Source organism: Hyperoodon ampullatus (assembly GCF_949752795.1).
Source record: "Hyperoodon ampullatus genome assembly, chromosome: 9".
Lineage (NCBI taxonomy): Eukaryota > Metazoa > Chordata > Mammalia > Artiodactyla > Ziphiidae > Hyperoodon > Hyperoodon ampullatus.
Genome location: NC_136922.1, coordinates 13731842 through 13753177, shown reverse-complemented (window position 1 = coordinate 13753177; position 21336 = coordinate 13731842). Strand labels below are relative to the sequence as shown.

The following is a 21336-nucleotide window of genomic DNA, read 5'->3' as shown; positions in this document are numbered from 1 at the left end:
CCCAACAGTTACATCATGACCTTGTCCTTGGTGAACTCTCTATAAAGTAGTGATTGAGTTTAAATAGCAGAAACTTGAGTACCCAAAGGATAAAGATAAATTACCATACTCAGCATGTAGGAGATACTAGTGTAAACCACCTGCAGAAAGCTGGCCAAAAATTTCGAGAAGGATGATACACAATTCACAGGAGGCTCAAAAGAGGAACAAGGGAACACTGCTCAGACTCGTCCTTTGTTAAACATATTTTTCTAGTAAGTTTTTTGTTAACCCATCACTTTACACCCAAACCATTCTGTATTAGTTACCTATTGCCATGTAACAAGTTACTTAACAACTTAAAATGACAAGCGTTAATGATCTCACAGTTTATGTGGATCGGGAATACAGGCTTGACTTAGCTGGGAACCTCTGCCTCAAGGTCTTTCACAACTGTGGGCCAGGGCTGTGGTCTCATCTCAAGGCTCGACTGGAGGCGGACACACCTGTAAACTCTCGTGGCCATTGACAGGAGTCAGCACCTCACGGGGTACTGAACAAAGAGCCTCACTTCCCCATGGCCTGTTGGCCAGAGGCCTCCCTCAGTTCCTTGCCACATGTACCTCTCCAAAGGGTAGCTCCCAACTGCAAGCTGTGGCCTTCCCTTAGAGTAGGCCCGTGAGAGCAAGAGTGAGCAAGACAGAAGCCACAGTCTTTTTGGAACCTAACCTCAGAAGGGACATCACTTTGCCACATTCTATTTGTTAGAAGCAAGTCACTAGGGCCAGCCCACAGAGAAGGGGAGGGAATCACACAAGGGCATGCAAACCAGGATGTGGGGGTCACTGGGGTCATCTTAGAGGCTGCCTACCACCCTTGCATGCACAATGAGGAATAAACACCAAAATGGAAGGAAAATTGGAAAGCTGTAGGGGAAGAGGAAAATGTTCCATGATCTAATTACTTCCACCTCTGAGTTCTCTCTCCCTTTCCCCAAATCCAGTCATCCAACGTACTCTCTGATGAGGCCTTTCTTCACAGTGTCTCTCATACCTGTCTCCTCCTCTCCACCTGCATGGGACCATCAAAGTCCAGGCCTTCCTTTCTTCACATCATGAATAGTACAGCACTACTTTTCTAACCAGCTTCCAGAGCCCAGTACATCCTAAACCCGGCTTTGAGGTACAGGATGCCAAGGGCAGGAGCATAAGATGACAGGCACAGCAGACCTCAGTACAAAGCAACTTCAAATCCATGCTCTTCAGCCACGGGGCAGAAACAGAGGTTGTAAGAACTAAAAGGGTGCTGGGGGAGATGAGGGAAATATATCGATTGGGGGGGAGTGTCCGTATATTTTAGGTAATTCCTAGTAAATTAAATGACTTTTTTTTTTTTAAGAGGTACCAGAAGACCTTCTAAGGCCTTTGCTGCCAACCCCTAAGGAGAGGGGGGAAATCTCAAAGCCTCAAATGTCCAAAATCCAGAGAACATTTAACGCTTCCTTTCTAGCTGGCCAAAGAAGCCTGAAGTGAATTCTCCCAGGAATCAGATTCCCGGCCGAAGGTTGCACGCGCTAATCCGGGCCATCCTCATCTCACAGTGGGGAGCGCTGGAAACGGCTCGAGGGGCTTGGCCCGCTAAGCAGCATCCTCCGACAGTCGGTGAGTCCGCGCTCCCACTATCGTGATCCTGGAGCCAAGTCTACGCAGTGGTTCTCTGAGAGCCGGAGACACGCGTCGCGCGGAGAATCTGGGGGGACCCCGGCCCTGCGTTTTGAGCTTTGAACGCCCCGCCGTCTGAGATGGGAAGGCAGCTCCTCTCGCCCCAAACTCACCTGCTTTTTAGAACCACTTCCATCTACCCACTGGTCTCAGCTCCCAAAGGCATCCGCAGAATCCTCCACGGCCCAAGGTCCACCGTGAAAGAGAAGACAGGGTGGAGGGAGAGGTGGCTGGGAGGAGAGGTCACCAGGGTCCCCTCCCTGGCTTGGGGTGGTCGTCGGGGAAGGGGGCTGCTCGGCCCCTCCCCACTAAGCGGCGGGGATCCTCGCGGGGGCGCCTCACCGTGGGCGACAGGCACCGGCGAGGGAAGGACGCGCTGGAGGGGCTGCGTGCAAAAACTTTCCGTCCTCGAGCGCAACTCTGCGGGGAAGACTGTCCTTCCCACGGCCCCAAGTCGCGCCTCTCTCAGGCCATCCCCGACCCCTGCCCGCACGCCCAGCCCCTGCGATCCCGGCTCGCGGGTGCCGGCGGTGGCCACGGCGCCGTAGCATCCCGGGGCCGGGCGCTGCAGCCTCGAGTCCCGGCGCGCGGCCCCGCCCCCGGCGGCGGGCGTGCGGGCGCCGGGCCTCGGGGCGTCTCTCTGGTGCCCCTGGCGGCGGCGGACGCCGAGAGCCGAGCCGAGCCGGGCCGGGCGCTGAACGCCGGCTCCTCCTCCTCGCTCTCTCCTCCTCCTCTGCCTCCCTCCCTCCCTCCCTCCCTCCCCCTTTCAGAACACTCAATGTCGGAACGTTCCGAAGATGACGTCGGAGCGTTCTCGAATCCCGTGTCTCTCGGCTGCTGCTGCCGAAGGAACAGGGAAAAAGCAACAAGAAGGAAGAGCAATGGCGACACTGGATCGCAAAGTGCCCAGTCCGGAGGCGTTTCTGGGCAAACCCTGGTCCTCCTGGATCGACGCCGCCAAATTACACTGCTCCGACAGTAAGAACCCCACCGCCTCCTCCTCCTTTTATTACCCTGTAACCTTTCCATTCACCTAGAGCCACTGGGAAAAAGTGTGTGTGTGGAGAGAGAGTGGCCCCCGGTGTCCTCCATGCTTCTCCCTCTCTCTAAATAAATACACACAGAGACAGATCATCAATGCACAGAGAGAGGCCCTGCTGCCAGGGCTGTCTGTCTGTCTGTCTGTGCCCGCTCCCCGTGGCAGCCCGCGGGGTGGGCTTTCACAGCCCCACGGTGTATCCGTTCAAAAGGCTACTCTGTTGCTGCTTGCATAGTTTTGTTGGTACCTATCTGGGCCAGGTAGATGGAAATACGGACTTGGGAGAAAATGTTGCATTGTCAATTTTTGAAAGATGTTCATATCCAGTATTTATATCGATCTGTTTGCAAATAAACACTCTCCCTCCCCCCCCTTGACTTTGGCTCCCCCCCTGTTTTTCTCTTTTTGTCCTTATTTTCTTTTTTCCTTTTCTTTTTCATCTGCAGATGTAGATTTAGAAGAGGCTGGAAAAGAGGGTGGAAAAAGCAGGGAGGTTATGAGGCTTAATAAAGAAGGTAAGTGGAGCTACTGGCATCTTAGTGTTAGCATGTGTGGCAGAATCTTCACAGGATTTCGACTATAATGTGAATTGTTCCGCTGGGTACAGAGTGACTAAGGCTTGTCAAAAATTGAGCACGCCCAGGTGACTACTGCTTCGTGTTAACTTCTTTCAAAGTATAAATACAACTGGGGGGTAGAGGCGGGGAGGTTGTTGACGGCAGAAGTTTCCTGCACTTCAGCTGGAGTCCACATTTGGACCTTCTGGTGCATATCTGCCATTCGCCTTTGGAGCATCATTGCCAAATGGTGTGGGGTGGAAATCGCTGAAATGAGGAGCGGGGCTCCCTTCACAAGCACCCCAGCCTTCCTCGTGGGTAAATACACAACAATTTAATGAACCCGATGTGGTCAATCATCCCAGCAGCTACTTCTCCACTCTCCCCTGAAAGCCATGGTACGTGGCAAACCTTTGCAGCAAGTTACGTTTGGCACGCTTTGTGTTTGGTCACAGATTGGTATGTGGTGAGCAGGGTTAGGGGCGTCTGTGTGTGCAGCCCCCAGCCGGTCACCCATCTCTGCTTCCCCAGCGTGGAATGGAAATACAGTACCTGAAATGGGACACAGTGAGTAGCTAGGTCATCCCAGGCGGAGGCAGGCGAGTGAAGCCACAGCCTACTGGAACTGGGCATCAAACACACATGGTCGTCATAAATAAATCATAGCCTATTCGCGTTTGCAAGCCTGCCATATGTAACTCTGACCTGTGGGCTTCACATGGAGCAACTCCAGAGGCCACTTTCTGCTGAACAAATGGATGGGTTCATTTGAATTGTGATTTACTAACTGGTGTCTTGTAAACGTGGTTGGCTGAAATTGGGGGTGGGAGGAGGTGCAAGGGGGCAGAAGAGGTTGGCAGGAAGTGTTGAAAGAGTTCAGCCATAACTAGGCCATAGGAGCCTGGCTCATCCAAAATGAACGGAGAAAAGGCCATTAGACACAAAAGAACGGTCTCCCTCATAAACCGCGGTGTCACCCTGGTAGGCAGCTGAAACCTGCTTGGAAAGATGGAACTCATTTTGTGGATCACACCTCAGACAGTCGGTTTTCTGTGCCCAATCATTTCCTGACCATCCAGTGAGAGGAGAATTTGTGCTTCAGAAAAAATGACATGGAGGTTCAAATGCATGCATATTCAAGGACAGCGCTCTAGCGTAATGTTTCTGCTAATTAAGCACTTTGGGAACGAAACCTCATTCTAAAGATGTTTGCTTCTAAATATCTTAGTGTGATCTTGACGTGTGTCTTTAGGATGCACAAGGGAATGATGTCAAGTGGCCTTCTTACAAGTGGCAGCTTATTTGTGCTCAATGTCCATGTGTGTTGGCATTGGGAAGTATCACTGGAGATTGTTTTTCTTCACAAACCCTTAACATCTTTAAACGCTTACGGGACTCAGTTATCAGACCGGTGGCAATGAACAGGTTTCCACGAAAGAAGATGAAGTTGTAAAAACCTTTAAAGTTGAATAAAGGTCATGGTATGGCCCAGAATTGGCACCTCTCAGACCTGCGTGATAGATTATGACTATAACACACAAAACTCACATTCTGCACCCTTCTCTGGGCTTCTGTTTCAAAAAACTCTCATTCTCAGATTCTCTTTGCCTCATGAGAAATAGATTCTTTTAAGGAAAAAAAGAATGTAAAGCTGTCCTTTCCTCAGAAGTCACAAGTGGTACATCCCGCTTGTTATATCGTTTTCCTGTAAAGGTACAAAGATTTAGCTTCTAATGATATGCATTTGCATTAAGGACCCCCACTGTTCAGTGTAACATGCAATTGCTGAGTTCACCAAATAGCCATGGATGGGCTGAAATCTCTTTGTTCGTGGGCCTGGTGGAGCAGGTCTGGGTTAGCAATTCCTGGAGGTCTTCCTGGCATGTGCACACAATTTTCTTTATGGATAGCGTATACATATATGAACTATATATCTCTTCGCCGTGGTGAGGAGTTTAAAGGTTGAGCTGAGACTTGGTGTCAGGGTGTTTGGTTGCCAAAGTCCCCAGAAACACTGGTTGCCTTAGTGTTGCTGTTGGCCTTGTTGGAGCCATCGTGTGGCAGGTCTCAGGGTGAATATGTGGTTGTGGATGGATCTCTGCAGGACAAAACGTGGCCTAGGTGTGATTGTGTTTCTCTGTATGTGAGCATACATAGACTGACCAGGGTGTCATCAACAGTAGGCAGGTCTTGAGATTTGTGCTTTAATAGCAATGAATAGATAAAATTTAGGAACTCCAATTAAGAAATGAAGGTATATGATCCAGATTTTGATACTTTTTTTATTGTGGTAAAATAAACATAACATAAAATTTACCATTTTAACCATTTTAAAGTCTACAATTCAGTGATACTAAGTACATTCCCAGTGTTGTACAACCCTCAGCACCATCCAGTTCCTGAACTTTTTCATCATCTCAACCAGAAACCCTGTCTCCATTGTATAATAATTTCCCAGTCCCCCTCCCCCAGGGTCGGGCCCTGGAAACCTCTGTTCTATTTTCTGTCTCTATGAAGTCGCCTATTCTAGATACTATATATTTGCAATATGTGTCCCTTTGTGTCCAACTTCTTTCACTTAGCATCATGCTTTCATTGTTCATCCGTGTGGCAGCGGGTATCAGAATTTCATTCCTTTTTACGACTGAATAATATTCCATTGTATGTACATGCCGTGTTTTGTTTATCCGTCGTCTGTTGATGGACATTTGGCTTGTTTCCACCTTTTGACTATCGTGAATAATGCTGCTGTGAACATTGTGATATGATATTTTTTATAGACTAAGCTCAGGGAAAAAAATTAGGCTGGGAAAGTGAAAAAATAATCATTTTACCTTCTGCCTCCATCTGGCCACAGCTTCAGAAGATACAGGAAGGACTTGCAGAATTTTGAACAACCTGGTTATTGAAAGATAATTCCTTCTGCGTTTCTTGAACCTTTTTCTACTTCAATTCTCCACCTATATCAGTATGAAATGTTAACTGAATGCTTTGAAATTTCTGTAGTAAAGTCTTCACATTCATGTTATTATTTTGTCCAAAGTTAGCTAAAATTATGGTCAAGAGGAATTTGGCAAATGCTTTTGAACCTTGCCAGATCATCACCTGGGTTCAGAAGGTGTTGTTAATTCCGTGCTTGTGTGTGGTCATGTGGGGTTATATTGAGGGCATCCTGAAGTGGTGAAGGGAGCACGGGAGAGGACTTTAAGTCCGCTTCCTAATCCTGTATATGACTTTGGGAATATCACTTCCCTTGTCTTGGCCTGTTTTCTTTCTTGTAAAGTAAGGGAGTGGATTAAAAGTCTCCTGAGGTCCCTTTGAGACCTCTGAACCTAAGTTTCTCTGTTGAATGTACCTACATTTGAGATGCAGTCATACTAGACAGGCTGTTTTTTGAAGAAACTTAAAAAAAAAAAAAAAAGCAAGCCCTCACATTAAAAATATCTTACACTACTACATCCTGGGTTTATTTTCTCCTTTTATAATCTCTTGGTGGCAAACCTCACTGCATCTCGTACAAAAGCATATTGTGCTGCAAATAGTTTGTGAATGGTATGTGGCCTTTAGGACTCTGAGAAAACTGAGGGTTTTAGTCCAAAGCCCAGGGTGATGTATTCCCCTTAGTGGAGAGGGGGTTGACCTCAGTCAGCTTGGATCCATCAAGCACTGAGATTTCCTAAGAGGAGGAGTCCCAGAAACCTGATCAGCCTAATCTAATATGTGAGCTGCCATTATGATAGAAAATTCCAAGGCCATTCATCTAGCTAACCTTTTAAAATAATTTTCTCACTCCAGCTTCATAGATTTATTGGAAGACTTTTTTCAAGCTAATTGGGGAAAAGCTCTGTGATTTAGAAAGATGTCTCCCTTTTCTAATTGCCTCACCTGAACTTTTTTTTTTAAGAACATCAATTCATAAATAAGGACCAGGTGCATATAGCTCGTAAGTGTCCTGGACTATACAAGTTCGGAGATAATAACAGGGTTGCTGTAAGGATTTACTGAGATAATACAAAGGGCTTAGCACAAAATAAGTGCTTAATGAATATGTGCCTTTATTATTTTTTAGATGTTATTAGGATTATCATCATCATGTATTAATGAAGCTAGTTCTAGAAAATTTTATTATTATAACCAACTAGGATTTTTAACTAATCAGTGATGAACAGAAAAGATATACTCAATCAGAAATTTCATTTTTAGAGTAAACCGTGTTATACTTTTATAAAGCTAAGGATTTTTAAAAAACTGATTTCTGTGCTATCCATGCTTTTAATGGAGTACAGCTGATATGTAGTCGTTGATAACGTTTATCAAGAGCTAGAGAAAAATACTTTGGCATTTTGGGGCTTATGGCTGAGAAAGGTTTACAAAGTTCTTTCTGGGGACCAGGAGGTCTAAAAAATAATTTTTTAAATAATCGATCAGTTGTTTAATCTGATCAGTGAACATAGAAGGTCCTCAATGGGTCGTTGTCTGGGTCTTTTGGAAGCCTACCCTCATTACTTCGGGCATTTGTCTGTGTGTCAGTGTTCCCAGGTGTTTCGATTTGATGTAGGTAAACTTGTGGAATGCTTCCAATTTGAAAACTGTTCAGGGGCCAGTAAGATCTTGCTGTGACTGTGAGAGTTTGCTGTTCTCCTGAGATGCTGGTAGAGTCAGGCTGGACCACAGGAGGAAGCACGGAACATGGGAATGTGTTCAACTCAAGTCTAGGAGTCTTGCGTTTATGGCTGGATGGGAGCAAATCGGAGTAAAGATGGCAACTGACCTGGTAAGAATGGAGGGTTCTTAGAATCCAAGCCAGGGAAGCCAGCGACAAGTGGTGGTGATTTCTAGTAAACTGCGGACAGTTCCCCTTTATCATCCTACACACAACTCCATTATCTCTGCTAATAGGCGATAGGAAGACACCAAGTCCACAGATTATATCGATAAACCTCCTCTTCGCCATTCATTTCAACTTCTTTCTCCATTAAGCCTACCTTCCTCCCCTTTTGCTAACGAGCAGCAACATTTGTTCACTTTGGCGCTTCATTATCATCTCTCTTCTTTTGCCCAGTGCTTGGGATGAAAGGACATGAGAGACACAGTGGCCTCAAGGTGGTGGGGAGGAAAGATGAAAAGGAGGAGAAGGGCTTGGACAATGAATCAGCTTCACAGCTGCATCCCGCCGATGGAGGGTGGCGGGGCGGGGAGTGCCAGAACCAAAGCCGAAGGAGGGGATTTCCAGCACCATCTAGTTTTGAACATACAAAGCCTCTAAAATGACTCTCTCTTTATATATACAAGTATTTCCATGTGCCTGGGTTCTCATGTGGAGAAAATGTGGCTCTGGCTCCTTTCAGAAGGCACGGTTACCCTGTGCTGGGTTCTCATCATATGTCAGTCTACAAGAATGATGCTTTTATCTCTGGAAAATGTAGACTATTTCCCTCTCTCTATCTCATTTAAATGCTTCTTATTTTTTTAAAAATAATGTTCACGTGTTACAACGTTGAGAAGGGTATGCAGTGAAAAGAAAGTCTCCCTTCTACCCTTGTCCCCAGTTGCTTGTGTGTCTTTCCCAAGATAGCCTATGTGCATTCAAGGAGATACATAGATAGTTTTTGCTGCCTGCTTTCCCCACACGGCTGAGAGCATCCTATAAGTTTTGCCTAGTGTCTTGCCCTTTCCATTTATCTTAGGGATAAATTCACGAGCAGCTACTGCAGTGTCTTTTTGGTGCCTGCTTAATGGGAGGATGGTTTAAGCCCCTGGGTGTCTTGCTTAGTTTTTTAATACCCCCTCCTGCTTTCTTGGCCCCTGTTGTGCATTTGAGACAGACAGTGGGACAGCACCGGGCTAGGCCTGGGGGGAGAGCAGTGAAAAAGCGCAGCCCTTGCGTTGTGGCGCTCCCATCCTAGCAGCCAAGGCAGACATTAAAAAAGTCGTGGCGGCCGTGGTGAGTGTTCTGAAAGGGAACATTGGGGTACTGTTGGAAAGCATGGCAGGGGGCCTAATTTAGGTGAGGGGTTCAGTGAACGCCTCCCTGAGGAAATCTTATTTATGCCAAAACCTGGAGAATGAACGGAAGTTATCCGTATGCAGCGCTGGGTGGGACGGAGTTAAAGGAAACAACACGTGTGCAGGCCCAAAGTGAGAGAATATAGAATGTTCTAGAAACTAAAAAGTCTGCTGCTGGTGCGACGATAGCAAAGCAGAGAGTGGTCTAAAGTTTCTCAGCAGGAACACTACTTCCTTGCGGTGGGCGACTGTCCTGTGTGGTGTAGGATGTTTCGCAGCCTCCCTGGCCTCTGTCCCTAGATTCCAGTGGTACCTACCCCTCCCTTGAATTGAAAAAACCAAAAATGTCTCCAGACATTGCCCACGGTCCTGGGGATGGGGTGGCAGAGTACCAGATCACCCTGATAGAGAATCAGTGGTGTAAGGTGAGGCTGGAAAGGCTAAGCACACAAGAAAAATAGACTCAACAATATTCTGCTACCATCTTTCTGTTTCTTAGGCCTAAGTTCCCGGTGAGGCAGCCTTACTGAATACTTAGCAGGCAAGCGTGGAGCTGTGACTGTCCCCCGCACGGTGCCACCTTTGGGAGCATCTAAAGAGAGAAGACTCCATCCCTCACGGAGTTCTCCTCCAAAGGTTTCCGAGACGACCCCTCCAAACCTTTGTGTCCATTCTGTAGTAAATGGTGACAGCACTGAGATTCAGGTTCTAATTCCGGGTGGCCCAGCCCTCCGTCACTGCGGGTGGAGGAGACCCCAGGGCGCCGATTTGGATAATGACGGCATTTATTGTACGGGGGTCCCTGATGTCGAAAGCGTCACGGTGAAGCATTAAGGATTTCAGTTTATATTTAAAGTCAGGCTGGAAATACAACTGGTGTTCTGTGCAGTTGATTACCCATGGGATTTGTCTGAGATGGGGATCCACGTGATGGAGAGCAAAGCGGCTGGTTTCAGGATTTCCACATTAAGGATTAGAAAATAGGAAGGGCAGAGGAGGATCGGGTTCCTGAGGGCTCTGGCCTGTGTGCCGAGTGGTCTGTGGCATTATTTAGGCCTGGAAGGCCATGTTCACTCTAGCCAGTGGCTCACAGAGGCCCGCTGTCTCCGCTTCAGAAGTGATTTAGGGAAGTGAGGCAGATTTGGGTTTGCCTGGTTTTCTGTGTACATCGTGTTTATATCCTTTGGGCTAAGCTTTCATTCATGACGCTTTGTTTCATTCATGACATCCTTTGGAAGTAGACATAAAATGGTAGCAGCAGACACAGGGAGACCCTGTCCTAATCAAATCCCTTTTACCCAAGGACCCCATCCTCTGAGGTGACCCAGTGTTCATGTCTGGAAACTAGGATCATTTAGTGACTGCAGTAGAAGTGACATCACCAAGATGGTGACATAGGTCGTTCCTGACTTTGCCCCTCCTCACAAGAACTACTACCAACTATTCATGGACAAGACACCACTGGAGAAGATCCTAGAACACAGGGGTGAGGCTGAAGCACACCCCTGCGCCACAGAGAGCCAGACAGATGGCTTTAGAAGGGTCGGAGGAGCAGCTACACATGACTGCGTGCCCCTGCCCCAGGCCGGCAGCACCCTTGAGGAGAGGCTGCCCCTCTCCTTGCAGAGGGCCGCAGGGACATCCACACCCACCCCCCAGTGTTGTGGGTCACTTCTTGGGAGCCCTGACACCAGTCTTGCCTCGCGGGGACCATGGGGGCATCTCCAGGGCTTGACCACTGGGCGTCCAATCATGACCACAGCAATCAAAGGTAGCTCTGATGGAGAGGGAGAGGGTTGGCCAGTGGGTTGACCTTTTTCCAAATTGTAGAAACTGAATGTCAAGGACTGACTTCCGTGTGTGTCTCTCTCTCCTAAAATTCTTGGTGTGACGTTCTGCCGAGGTTGGGTTCCCAGCTCATGCTGGTTGGCTGGCTCTCTCTCCTGTGGCAGAGCTCAGATTGGCCACATCAGCCAAATGGACTTGGATTTGGACCCTGAGGCCCTTGAACTAATGCTGAGAGCCTAGGAAAGCACCTCCTGCAAGTGAGCTGAGGCCAAGGACCCTGACCATGCCAGCGTTAGACTTGGCTACGCAGTTGCCTCTAAGTCAAGCTGGAATTCCACTGTGGGGAAAGCTTTTGTTTTTATGTGGATGCTTTGTCTTTGTACCTGAGGTTTCATAACACAATTCTGCTTGCCAATTTCAGGGATCAGGTGCTTAAAGAAAAAAGGAAACCAAGTAAATACTGTCTAGGGCAGGACAGAGTAACATCAGGAAGATAAAAGTGACGCAGTGACGGGCTCCTTGAACATAGAAGCAGTTATCAGTGTACCTGTTCTGTGACGCCCGTTGCGGTTCTCTGAACATTAACAGTTCAAGGACCCCTTTGGCTGGGGGATTGTGGGAGCAGGGAGCTCTGTGACCCTGCCGCAATACACCAATAGGTCATGGAGTCCTGGGTTGGGGGTGGGGAGACAGGACATCCAAACTGATGACACTGACCAGGGTATGGAAGATGGTTGAGACACATTCCTAGTTTGGTTGGATCAGACCAAGGTGGTGTCTAGCTCTTTTTCAGAGCCTAGTAGCCACAAAAAGACAAATACGATATGATTTCACTTCTATGAGGTTCCTAGGGGAGTTATATTCATTGAGACAGAGAGTAGGATGGGGGTTGCCAGGCACTGCGGGAGGGGGCAAGTGGAGAATTTGTGTTTAATGGGTACAGAGTTCCAGCTGGGAAAGATGAAAAAGGTCTGGAGTTAGATGGTGGCGACAGTGAGCTGAACATGTAAAAATGGCTAAAACGGTACATGTTTATGTTATGTATATTTTATCACAAAAGTGCATTGGCATTGCAGGCTTAGAAGCTTCATGGAGCATTATTTAAATCTGGACTCAGCCACTTAGTAGCTGTGTAATAGGATAACTTTTCTGAGCCTCAATTTCCTCATTTTCAGAATAGGAATAATAGCAGCTCTCAGGGTCGATGTGAAAACACATGAGATGCTATGTGGCATACAGTAGGTACTCAATAATGTAAGCTTCTCTTATGATGACTGTCGCTTTTACCGGGCACTTGGGTCCTCTTCCTTGCCTTAGCCGAGCTGCCACTTCCAGGGGACAGACGGCATCCTTAGTGCTCCAGGAGTGTGCCTTGACTCACTAGGCATCTTTGGTCCATATTTTGTCCCTCATGCTTTAAGGATGCCAGGAAGAAAAACAAGAAGAGTTGGACCCATGTCCCTGTGCTGTGAGTTTTCAAGGGCAAGTCAGTTTCAGTTTTTTCCAAAGTGTGGTCATTTGGGGGACCCTGTGTTGAAATCACCTAGGTACTTAGCATCCCAGGCTGCAGTGACACTGAATCAGAAGCACTCAGAGTGGAACACAAGAATGTGCATTTGAACACGCTCCCTAGATGGCTCTGATGTTTACTGAACTTTGGTTACAGGAAGTGGCTCTCGACCCTGCCCACCTTGGGAATCCTTTGCAAAGCTCTTTAAAGGCCGAGGCACCAGGACCACTCCCAGACACTTGGATTCCGTAGGTCCAGTTTAAGGGGTTCTGCTTGTATGTTTTTAAAATTTTCTTCTTATTTTTATTATTATTATGTGTTTTTAAAAATAACAATCCTAGCTGCCGTTTACTGGGCATTGAGAAGGTGCCAGACTTAGAGCCAAATGTGCATTTTTCTCACTTAACCCTCATGACACTCTCTAAGGCAGTTCCTGTATCAACCTCATTTTAGAGAGTAGGAAACTGAGTCTCAGCGAGGTGAAGTGATTTACCCAAGGTGATACAGCAGGGAAGAAGAGCTGGGCTTTGAACCCAGAGGCAGGCTGATTCCAGAGGCAGTACTCTTAAGCACCGTGTCATCATATTGCCCTAGGAGCACGGCTAGGACTAAGGGGAGGCCGGCGGGGCCCCCAGAACACACATTTAAAGATGCACACACAGGCTCCTGCAAATGCAGAGCGAGGGCCTCGTTAAATGCTGCACCCTGAGCACCTCACTCACCTCACCCTAGTACCAGTCCTGCCTCAAAGAGCATGTTCTTTAAGCAAAATGGTTATAGTTTTCTTCCCCCTCGTGTGTGTAAGCCTGTGGCCTGCTGATGGGGCCCCAGGTCTCCCCCTCAGTGAAATGCTTTCTCATCCCCAGGCCCCAGCTCTGGGGCCTCTGTGGTCAGAGCCCTGGCCTCAGGGAACTCTCAGGAGCTGACTTAAACTGTTCCTTTTTGGGAGAAGGTGTTAGCAGAGATGGTTGCCAAGCAACTCCAGGGGCATCTATCTACAGTGATGATTTCTCTTTTTTTTTCCCCCTTTTGAACATCTTCTAGGCCGCTTTTTAGTTTCCCTCTTGGCAGTGGGATTGTTAGTGATTTCATGAAGGGTGTGCTTCTCTGGATGATGGAACGGAGATTCCTTTTCAATACCCTCCGGTTAGAGGTGACCTATTGATGGGCAATGCGCCTGCTAAGTGGGTGTGAAAGACCTTTGCCTTCTTCAGCCACAGAGATAACCCTAGTTGTGACTGGCTCTGAGGGGCAGTGACAAAGAAGAATCTGTGACTGGACTGGCTGAGAGAGGCACAGAATGCATCTTCCACATGAGGGTCGGGCGACGTGGTGATGTTCAGGTCCGTGACTCTGGATTTCACGTACTCCCCATTAACTAGGGTACTTAGCATTTTGTACGTGGGGACCTGGCTGATCCTCAAGGAACTGGATGAAGATCTCTCTCTCTCTCTCTCTCTCTGTGTCTCAGTGTTTGTTTTGTTTTGTTTTGTTTTGTTTTTGCGGTACACGGGCCTCTCACTGTTGTGGCCTCTCCCGTTGCAGAGCACAGGCTCTGGACGCGCAGGCTCAGCGGCCATGGCTCACGGGCCCAGCCGCTCTGCGGCATGTGGGATCTTCCCGGACCGGGGCACGAACCCGTGTCCCCTGCATCAGCAGGCGGACTCCCAGCCACTGCGCCACCAGGGAAGCCCTGTCTCAGTGGTTTTAGAGACGAGGGGAGCCCTCGACATGTGTTTCCTCTTCAGCGCTGTCCCTCCTACTCAGTTCCCTCATCAGTGTGGGGTTTCAGGTGACCTTTGATGGGCCCTAGTCGCTTGGTCTGCCGGCCGGTGTTTTGATCCTCCTGTAGAGGCCCAGAGCTCGTGGGCTGGAACACCTTTCCCATGTGACGGCATCTGCCGCAGACTGTCAGGAAGAAAGGGGAGTGCTGGGAAAGTGAAGCCGGCCACGTTTGGGTGAGCTTGGCTCCATTCGGCCACCCTGTGAGCCTCGTCCCCAGACTCCAGGCTTCTGTTCCTTGGCACTACACCCTTGACCTTGGCCATTGTGTCCTTTCTCACCGTCTTCTGCAGAAGCAGGGAAAATGCCCTCAAGTGAGCCCTGCCACTTTCAGAGGCTCAGACCAAACACGTAACGGCAGAAGACCTTTGAAAAGAGAGAGGGCTCTGTTCTGTGCAAACCCAATCTAGAATAATCCAGCCTTGGACCGATGAGGGGGCTGTTTGCTTTCCAAACGAAATTATTGGGGATTTCATTAGATAGTAGACTGCCCTTGAGCTTTTTGAACACCTTATTTTCTTTTCCAAAGTTTTGGTGATGCCCACTTTTTAATTAATTAATTTATTTTGGCTGTGTTGGGTCTTCGTTTCTGCGCGAGGGCTCTCTCCAGTGGTGGCAAGCGGGGGCCACTCTTCATCGCGGTGCGCGGGCCTCTCACTATCGCGACCTCCCTTGTTGTGGAGCACAGGCTCCAGACGCGCAGGCTCAGCGGCCGTGGCTCACGGGCCTAGTTGCTCCGCGGCATGTGGGATCCTCCCAGACCAGGGCTCGGACCCGTGTCGCCTGCATTAGCAGGCAGATTCTCAACCAGTGCGCCACCAGCGAAGCCCGGTGATGCCCCCTTGTATGCCTCTCCCGCCAGCCCCTCCCAGCTCCCCCCTTCCCTCCAGGGTTTGCTCTGTGGCAGCCCACCCTTCTCCTTGCTCATGCCTCTGGCCTACTGCATTGGACAGCCCCTCACAGGCATCCTTACTGCACCCCCAGGACCCCCCCAGACCCAGTGCAAGTGCAGAGCCGTCTTTGTATCTTCCCTTAGCCAGTAGCTCGAGAAAGACCCTCCCTCCCTCCCTCCTCCCCTCCTCCTCTCCCCGTAAGAGCAGTCCCCTGCCTCTCTCCCATCCCTCCTGGCCCTGAGCCCCCATCCCAGGCTAGCCCACCTCATAGCCAACCTAGGTTTTTATAATAGCTGCTTAATTGGCCTCCCTGTCTCTGTCTGCCCAGCATACCAATTCAAAATTAATCTCCCGAAAAGTCACATTTTATCAGGTTGTTCCTGAATGAAAACCCATCATCACTTCCCCACTGACCACAGTTAACGCAGTGTTCCAGGTCCCCTGTGCCTCAGTCCCTTAAAATCCTGACAGGCGGTTTGCCCCTTACGAGCCCCGTGCCCGTCTTTGGCCTTTGCCTTTCTCTCGTTCTGCAGGGCCCGAGCCCCAAACACTCTGTGGGAGCTTCCCCAGCTTCTCAGGCTGCGTGCAGCCCGTACCTCCTGTGGACCCCATGCTGCTGGCCGTACCCATCATGCACTTTGGCCCCTACATCGTACACTTCCTGGCCATTCCATTGCTCACCTGATGTATTATTTTCACAACTGCATTATAATCTTGTGGATTTGGGGGGACAGGAGGAGGGACCACGTCATCCCTTTTTCTTTCCTGACTTATTTTCAACTAATAAGAGTGTTACAATTCAGCTAGACATACAGTTTGGTTTTCAGGTACGTGTCTTGTGAGGCCTGTATTTTTATTTCTTTTTTTTTTCTTTTTAATGTGGTAAAATACAAATAACATAAAATTTACCGTCTTAACCCTTTTTAAGGCTACAGTTCAGAAGTGTTAAGTACTTTCACATTGTCGTGCAACTAATCTCCAGAATTCTTTTCATCTCGTAAAACTGAAACTCCATATCCTCTAAACAACTGTACATTTATATTTTCATTTTTAAAAGCAGTCTAGAGATGACCTGTGAGTTTCTTTGATTTAGCACCTGATTTTTTGAAGTTGTTGAGATTCTAAGAACTGGCAGGCCTCCTGAAGTTTCTGTTGAGGTGACTATTTGGAGCCACCATGCAAAAAGGCCCAGTTCAGCGTAGGGTGTTGCAGCCCCAGGATCCTCCGTGAGTTCCTACATCAGTGGTGAAAACGCAGTGCAAAAGCACTGTAGTTTGGGCCCAGCGTCACAGACACCTTTGAGCAGCCTGAAGTTTCTCGATTCGGATTTGCTGATAAACCCAACCCCCTGCAGCCTTGTTTCTTTTTTGCCCCACCATCTTAATGTTAAAATTAAAAATTTTCCCATGTATAAAAAAAGTTGAAATAATAGTACCACGGTCACTCCTATATGCACCCCTTAGAGTTAAAAATCAGTTCACATTTTATCTGATTTCTTATAAAGATAAATATTTCTGTATCCTTTGAAGATCAGTTGTAGACATCATGCCACTTCACCTCTAAATATTTATCATTTCGACACATCTTGATTGTGTAACCTTGAGCTACTCACTTAAGTTCTCAGAGCCTCACCTTATATAAATATGTATGTGTGTTTTTGCTGAACCATTTTGAAGTTAGTCACAGACAGCGTGACACTTCACCTCTAAATACTTCAGCATGCATCTCCTAAAAATAAAAGCATTCTCCAACATAATCATAATACCAGTATCACACTTAGAAAGCTAGTGGTAATCCCCTAATAGCATCTACCATTCGGTTTGTATTCAAATTTCCCCCATTGTCTGTTCCCGCCCCCTTCAAAAAGTTTATAGCTGCTTTTTTACGTAGATGTTTTTTAAATATGTATCCAGGATCCCATCAAGGTTCGTGCATTCCATTTGGTTTTTATGTCTGTTTAGTCACTTTAAATCTAGAAGAGTGCCCCCATGGATGTGTGTGTGTATATGTATAGACATATACAATATATGCATATGTATATATTTCTGTATATACATATATAAAACATTGCTGTTTAAATTGCTTCCCATTCTGATCTGTCTGATCACTTCCTCGTGGTGTCATTTACCGTCTTTTTCTATGCCCTGTTTTCCCTCCATACTGGAAGTTAAGAGCTGAAGTCTCAGATTCAGGCTCGATATTTCGGAAAGAATACGTCCAGGTGATTCTGAGGGCTTCGTTAAACATCTCATCAGGAGCACATGATGTCGGGTCCCATTATTAGGTATGGATCACTTGGAAAGGTGGTGACCACCCCTCTACTGCAGAGATATGTTTTCCTTCTGCAATTAGCATGCCATTCTGTGGGTTATGCTCTGGCACCGAGTGAGAACTGTGTTCCCCAAAAAGAAATTTCTTGGAATCATCTTAGCCTCCATTGATGATCCTTGCTGGATCAGTTATTTCTTTGGGGGTCGTGGAATGGTCATTTTCAAATTCTGTCATTCTGGGAATTTCCTGGCAGTGCAGCAGTTAGGACTCCTTGCTTTCACTGCCGAGGGTGCGGGTTCAATCCCTGGTCGGGGAACTAAGACCCCACAAGCCACGTGGTGCAGCCAAAAAAAAAAAAAAAGTTCTGGGGCCTCCCTGGTGGCGCAGTGGTTGAGAGTCCGCCTGCCGATGCAGGGGATACGGGTTCGTGCCCCGGTCTGGGAGGATCCCATATGCCGCGGAGCGGCTGGGCCCGTGAGCCATGGCTGCTGAGCCTGCGCATCCGGAGCCTGTGCTCCGCAACGGGAGAGGCCACAACAGTGAGAGGCCCGCGTACCACAAAAAAAAAAAAAAAAAAAAAAAAAAAAAAAAAAAAAAAAAAAAAAAAAAAAAGTTCTGTCATTCTGATCTACATTTACTGGCTGGCATTCATCTACAAAGACCTCTTTCTCATCAACAGGGATGAACTATTAAGTTCCTCCTAAAAAGGCAGAGTTACGTTTCCCCCTCTAATTACCAGTTTTCAGAGTAAAGAGTTGAACACCCATGGTTTGAAGTAGGGAGGGCTAGGGCGAGGACTGGGCATATTTCAGTAAGATGCATGTATAGTGTGAAAACCCATAATCGTTGGGAAATTCTAGATAGCTAGAGTGAGCTTTGTATGCAAAGCTCGGAAGCAAAGTATGACCACATCTTGGTTGGTAGAGTATGAGTTTAAAAATATTGAGAAATGGGGCTTCCCTGGTGGCACAGTGGTTGAGAGTCCGCCTGCCGATGCAGGGGACACAGGTTCGTGCCCCGGTCCGGGAGGACCCCACATGCCGCGGAGCGGCTGGGCCCGTGAGCCATGGCCGCTGAGCCTGCACGTCCGGAGCCTGTGCTCCGCAACGGGAGAGGCCACAACAGTGAGAGGCCCGCGTACCGCACACACACAAAAAAAACATTGAGAAAAGTTTTCCCACAGGCTCAGGTGACCCTCTTCCTTAATTTGGGGAAGGAAGAAGATAATTACACTTAAAATAACCGCTCTCCCATCTTCCAGCAGGAGCCCAGCATTCAGCCTGGGTCCGGTGAACTGCTGAAGTTAATGGCAAACCAGGATGAGTGATGCTTCTCAGGCTCTGAAGCTAGAGCAGTGCTTCCTGCATCACCCATTCACTAGAAAATGACCAACCGCCTAGGCACTGGGTGGGGCAGTGTGTAGGATGCACGGGTGCAATAGCCCCAGCCCTGCCTTCCAGGAACTCAGGACTGAAATGTGAAATTCATTCACGTTGTGAATGTGGCTTGAATGAATGGGGCCCAGGGAAGGAAGAGGTTTCAGTCTGCTGCCTGCACGACCTTTGGCCTGGGGGAAGGGGCTCTTTGCTTTGTGGGTCTGTCTGGAGCACAGGGAAGGGGGTGTATAATTGGAGCCAAGTTATTGTTTGCGGAATGAGTGAATGAATGAATGAATGAATGACTGCTTCATCATGGATGGCCAGGCCTTGAACTAGGCCTAGTGAGGGCTGTGAGTTCCCCCAGACAGTCGCTTTTGGAAAAAGGAGTTAGGGTGAGTCCTGGATGTGCCATGAGTACTGAAGAGAAACAGTTTGTAATATATTCCAGTGGCACACCCACTCGATACCCCCAACACAATTTAGTTTTTTATGGTGTTTTGAGGAAACAGGTGCCTTTTTTGTCTGGTAATGTTTGTTGCTGTCTCTGTTCATTGTGCTGGGAGGAGGGTCAGTGTCTGTCTCTCTTTCACACACACACACACACACACACACACATTTTTAGGTCTTAATGCTCTGGAAGTTGTGCTAGTAAATGCTTAACAACCCGCTCTCTAAACAAATGTGCACATGTACATGTATAGGTTTACTATACATTTTACTCATAAAAGACTATTTAGGGCTTCCCTGGTGGCGCAGTGGTTGGGAGTCCGCCTGCCGATGCAGGGGACACGGGTTCGTGCCCCGGTCCGGGAAGATCCCACATGCCGCGGAGCGGCTGGGCCCGTGAGCCATGGCCGCTGAGCCTGCGCGTCCGGAGCCTGTGCTCCGCAACGGGAGAGGCCACAGCAGTGAGAGGCCCGCATACCGCAAAAAAAAAAAAAAAAAAAAAAAAAAAGGCTGTTTAGCATGCAATTTATATATCACTCAATATTTAATACTCTTCATGGTAAATTTCATATCATTAGTTGATTCTCACAGAAATCTTTTGTTGATTTTTGCCAAATTCTTATGCCCCTGGCTGAGCTAAGGTCGAAATTGACAAACAAGTGTCCATCTGACATAAGTGCTGGTTGATATTTTCATTTAAGTCCGTGGGGAAGATGAAAGTGAAAGAACAAAGATGTATGTGGGAACTTTGCTTGATTGTTGGTGACAAGAGTGACTTCCTTGCTGAATTGGATAATAGTTCTCAAGTACTACCAAGGGAATATGGCCTCACTTCTGTGTGTTCTTCAAATACAGCTACTGACATGATATACTTTTTTTCTTTTTTTTTAAATTGGAGTATAGTCGATTTACAATGTTGTGTTAATTACTGCTGTACAGCAAAGTGACTCAGTTATACATATATATGCATTCGTTTTCATATTGTTTTTCATTATGGTTTATCACAGGATAGTGACTGTAGTTCCCCGTGCTATATAGTAGGACCTTGTTGTTTACCCGTTCTGTATATACCAGTTTGCATGTGCTAATCCCCAACTCCCAGTCCATCCCTCTCCCACCCCCCTCCCCCATGGCAACCACCAGTGTATTCTCTGTCGACATGATATACTTTTAAATTTGCATTACTAAAGTTTTCTCCGTCACCTTCTTAAAACTAGGTAATCGAATAATAAATCAAGCCCTGATTTGTAGCATTTGATGATTTCTGTGGTGTAAGCTCTCCTGTCACCACATTTCAAGCCATCGGTATGCTATCACTGAACTCAGAGTTGGGAAGAGATGTGCATTAGAACACTTAGCATAGGATTTCCTCCTCCGTGCAGATAGAGCAGATGTAAAGAACTTCAGGAGCAGCAGTCGGCAAACTATGGCCCATCAGTGAAATCCTTGTCACCTGGCTTTGAAAATAACGTTTTATTGGAACACAGCCATGTTGAGTAATGTATGTGTTGTCTCTGGTTACTTTTGCACTCACCACCATGGTAGAGTGGAATGGCTGAGCAGAGACCCTCAGAACCTAAAATATTTACTACCTGGCCCTTTCTAGAAAAAGTTCTCAACCCCTGCTCAAAGCATAGATAATAGTAAAATGTAGCAAGGTGAATAGAAGTGGTAACTTTTGAGTATTTATTCTATTTTTTAAATATAATACATTTAATTTTAGCTTATATAATTTTTAATCATTTCTTAATTGGCTCACCAAATTCCTGAAAATTTAATAATCTGCTCTTGTGAGCCTGTACAGGCCAGTCCCAGTTCACCATTGAAATGCTTTGAGGGGTTCAGCTTGTAGTGCCAAAACATGAAGCTCTCACTGTTAGGAAGAAGCAGCTGACAACACCAGATTGGAGGGGGAGCCACAATGAGAGGGACTGGAACTACTTGAAATTGTGGTCTAATTGTCC

General features: G+C 47.4%; 1 protein-coding gene across 7 annotated transcripts in view; it reads left to right on the top strand.

Moving 5' to 3' along the window:
- Positions 1 to 2497: 2497 nt before the first annotated feature.
- The window catches only part of ATXN7L1 (ataxin 7 like 1), a gene marked incomplete at both ends in the record, with an annotated part of 243549 nt that continues 224710 nt past the window's right edge, over positions 2498 to 21336 (top strand). For all 7 annotated transcript variants that reach the window (XM_079711419.1, XM_079711421.1, XM_079711420.1 and 4 more), the window contains 2 exons: positions 2498 to 2678; positions 3186 to 3254. In XM_079711419.1, the coding sequence (XP_079567545.1) occupies positions 2498 to 2678; positions 3186 to 3254 (250 nt within the window). The remainder of the gene's footprint in view (positions 2679 to 3185; positions 3255 to 21336) is intronic.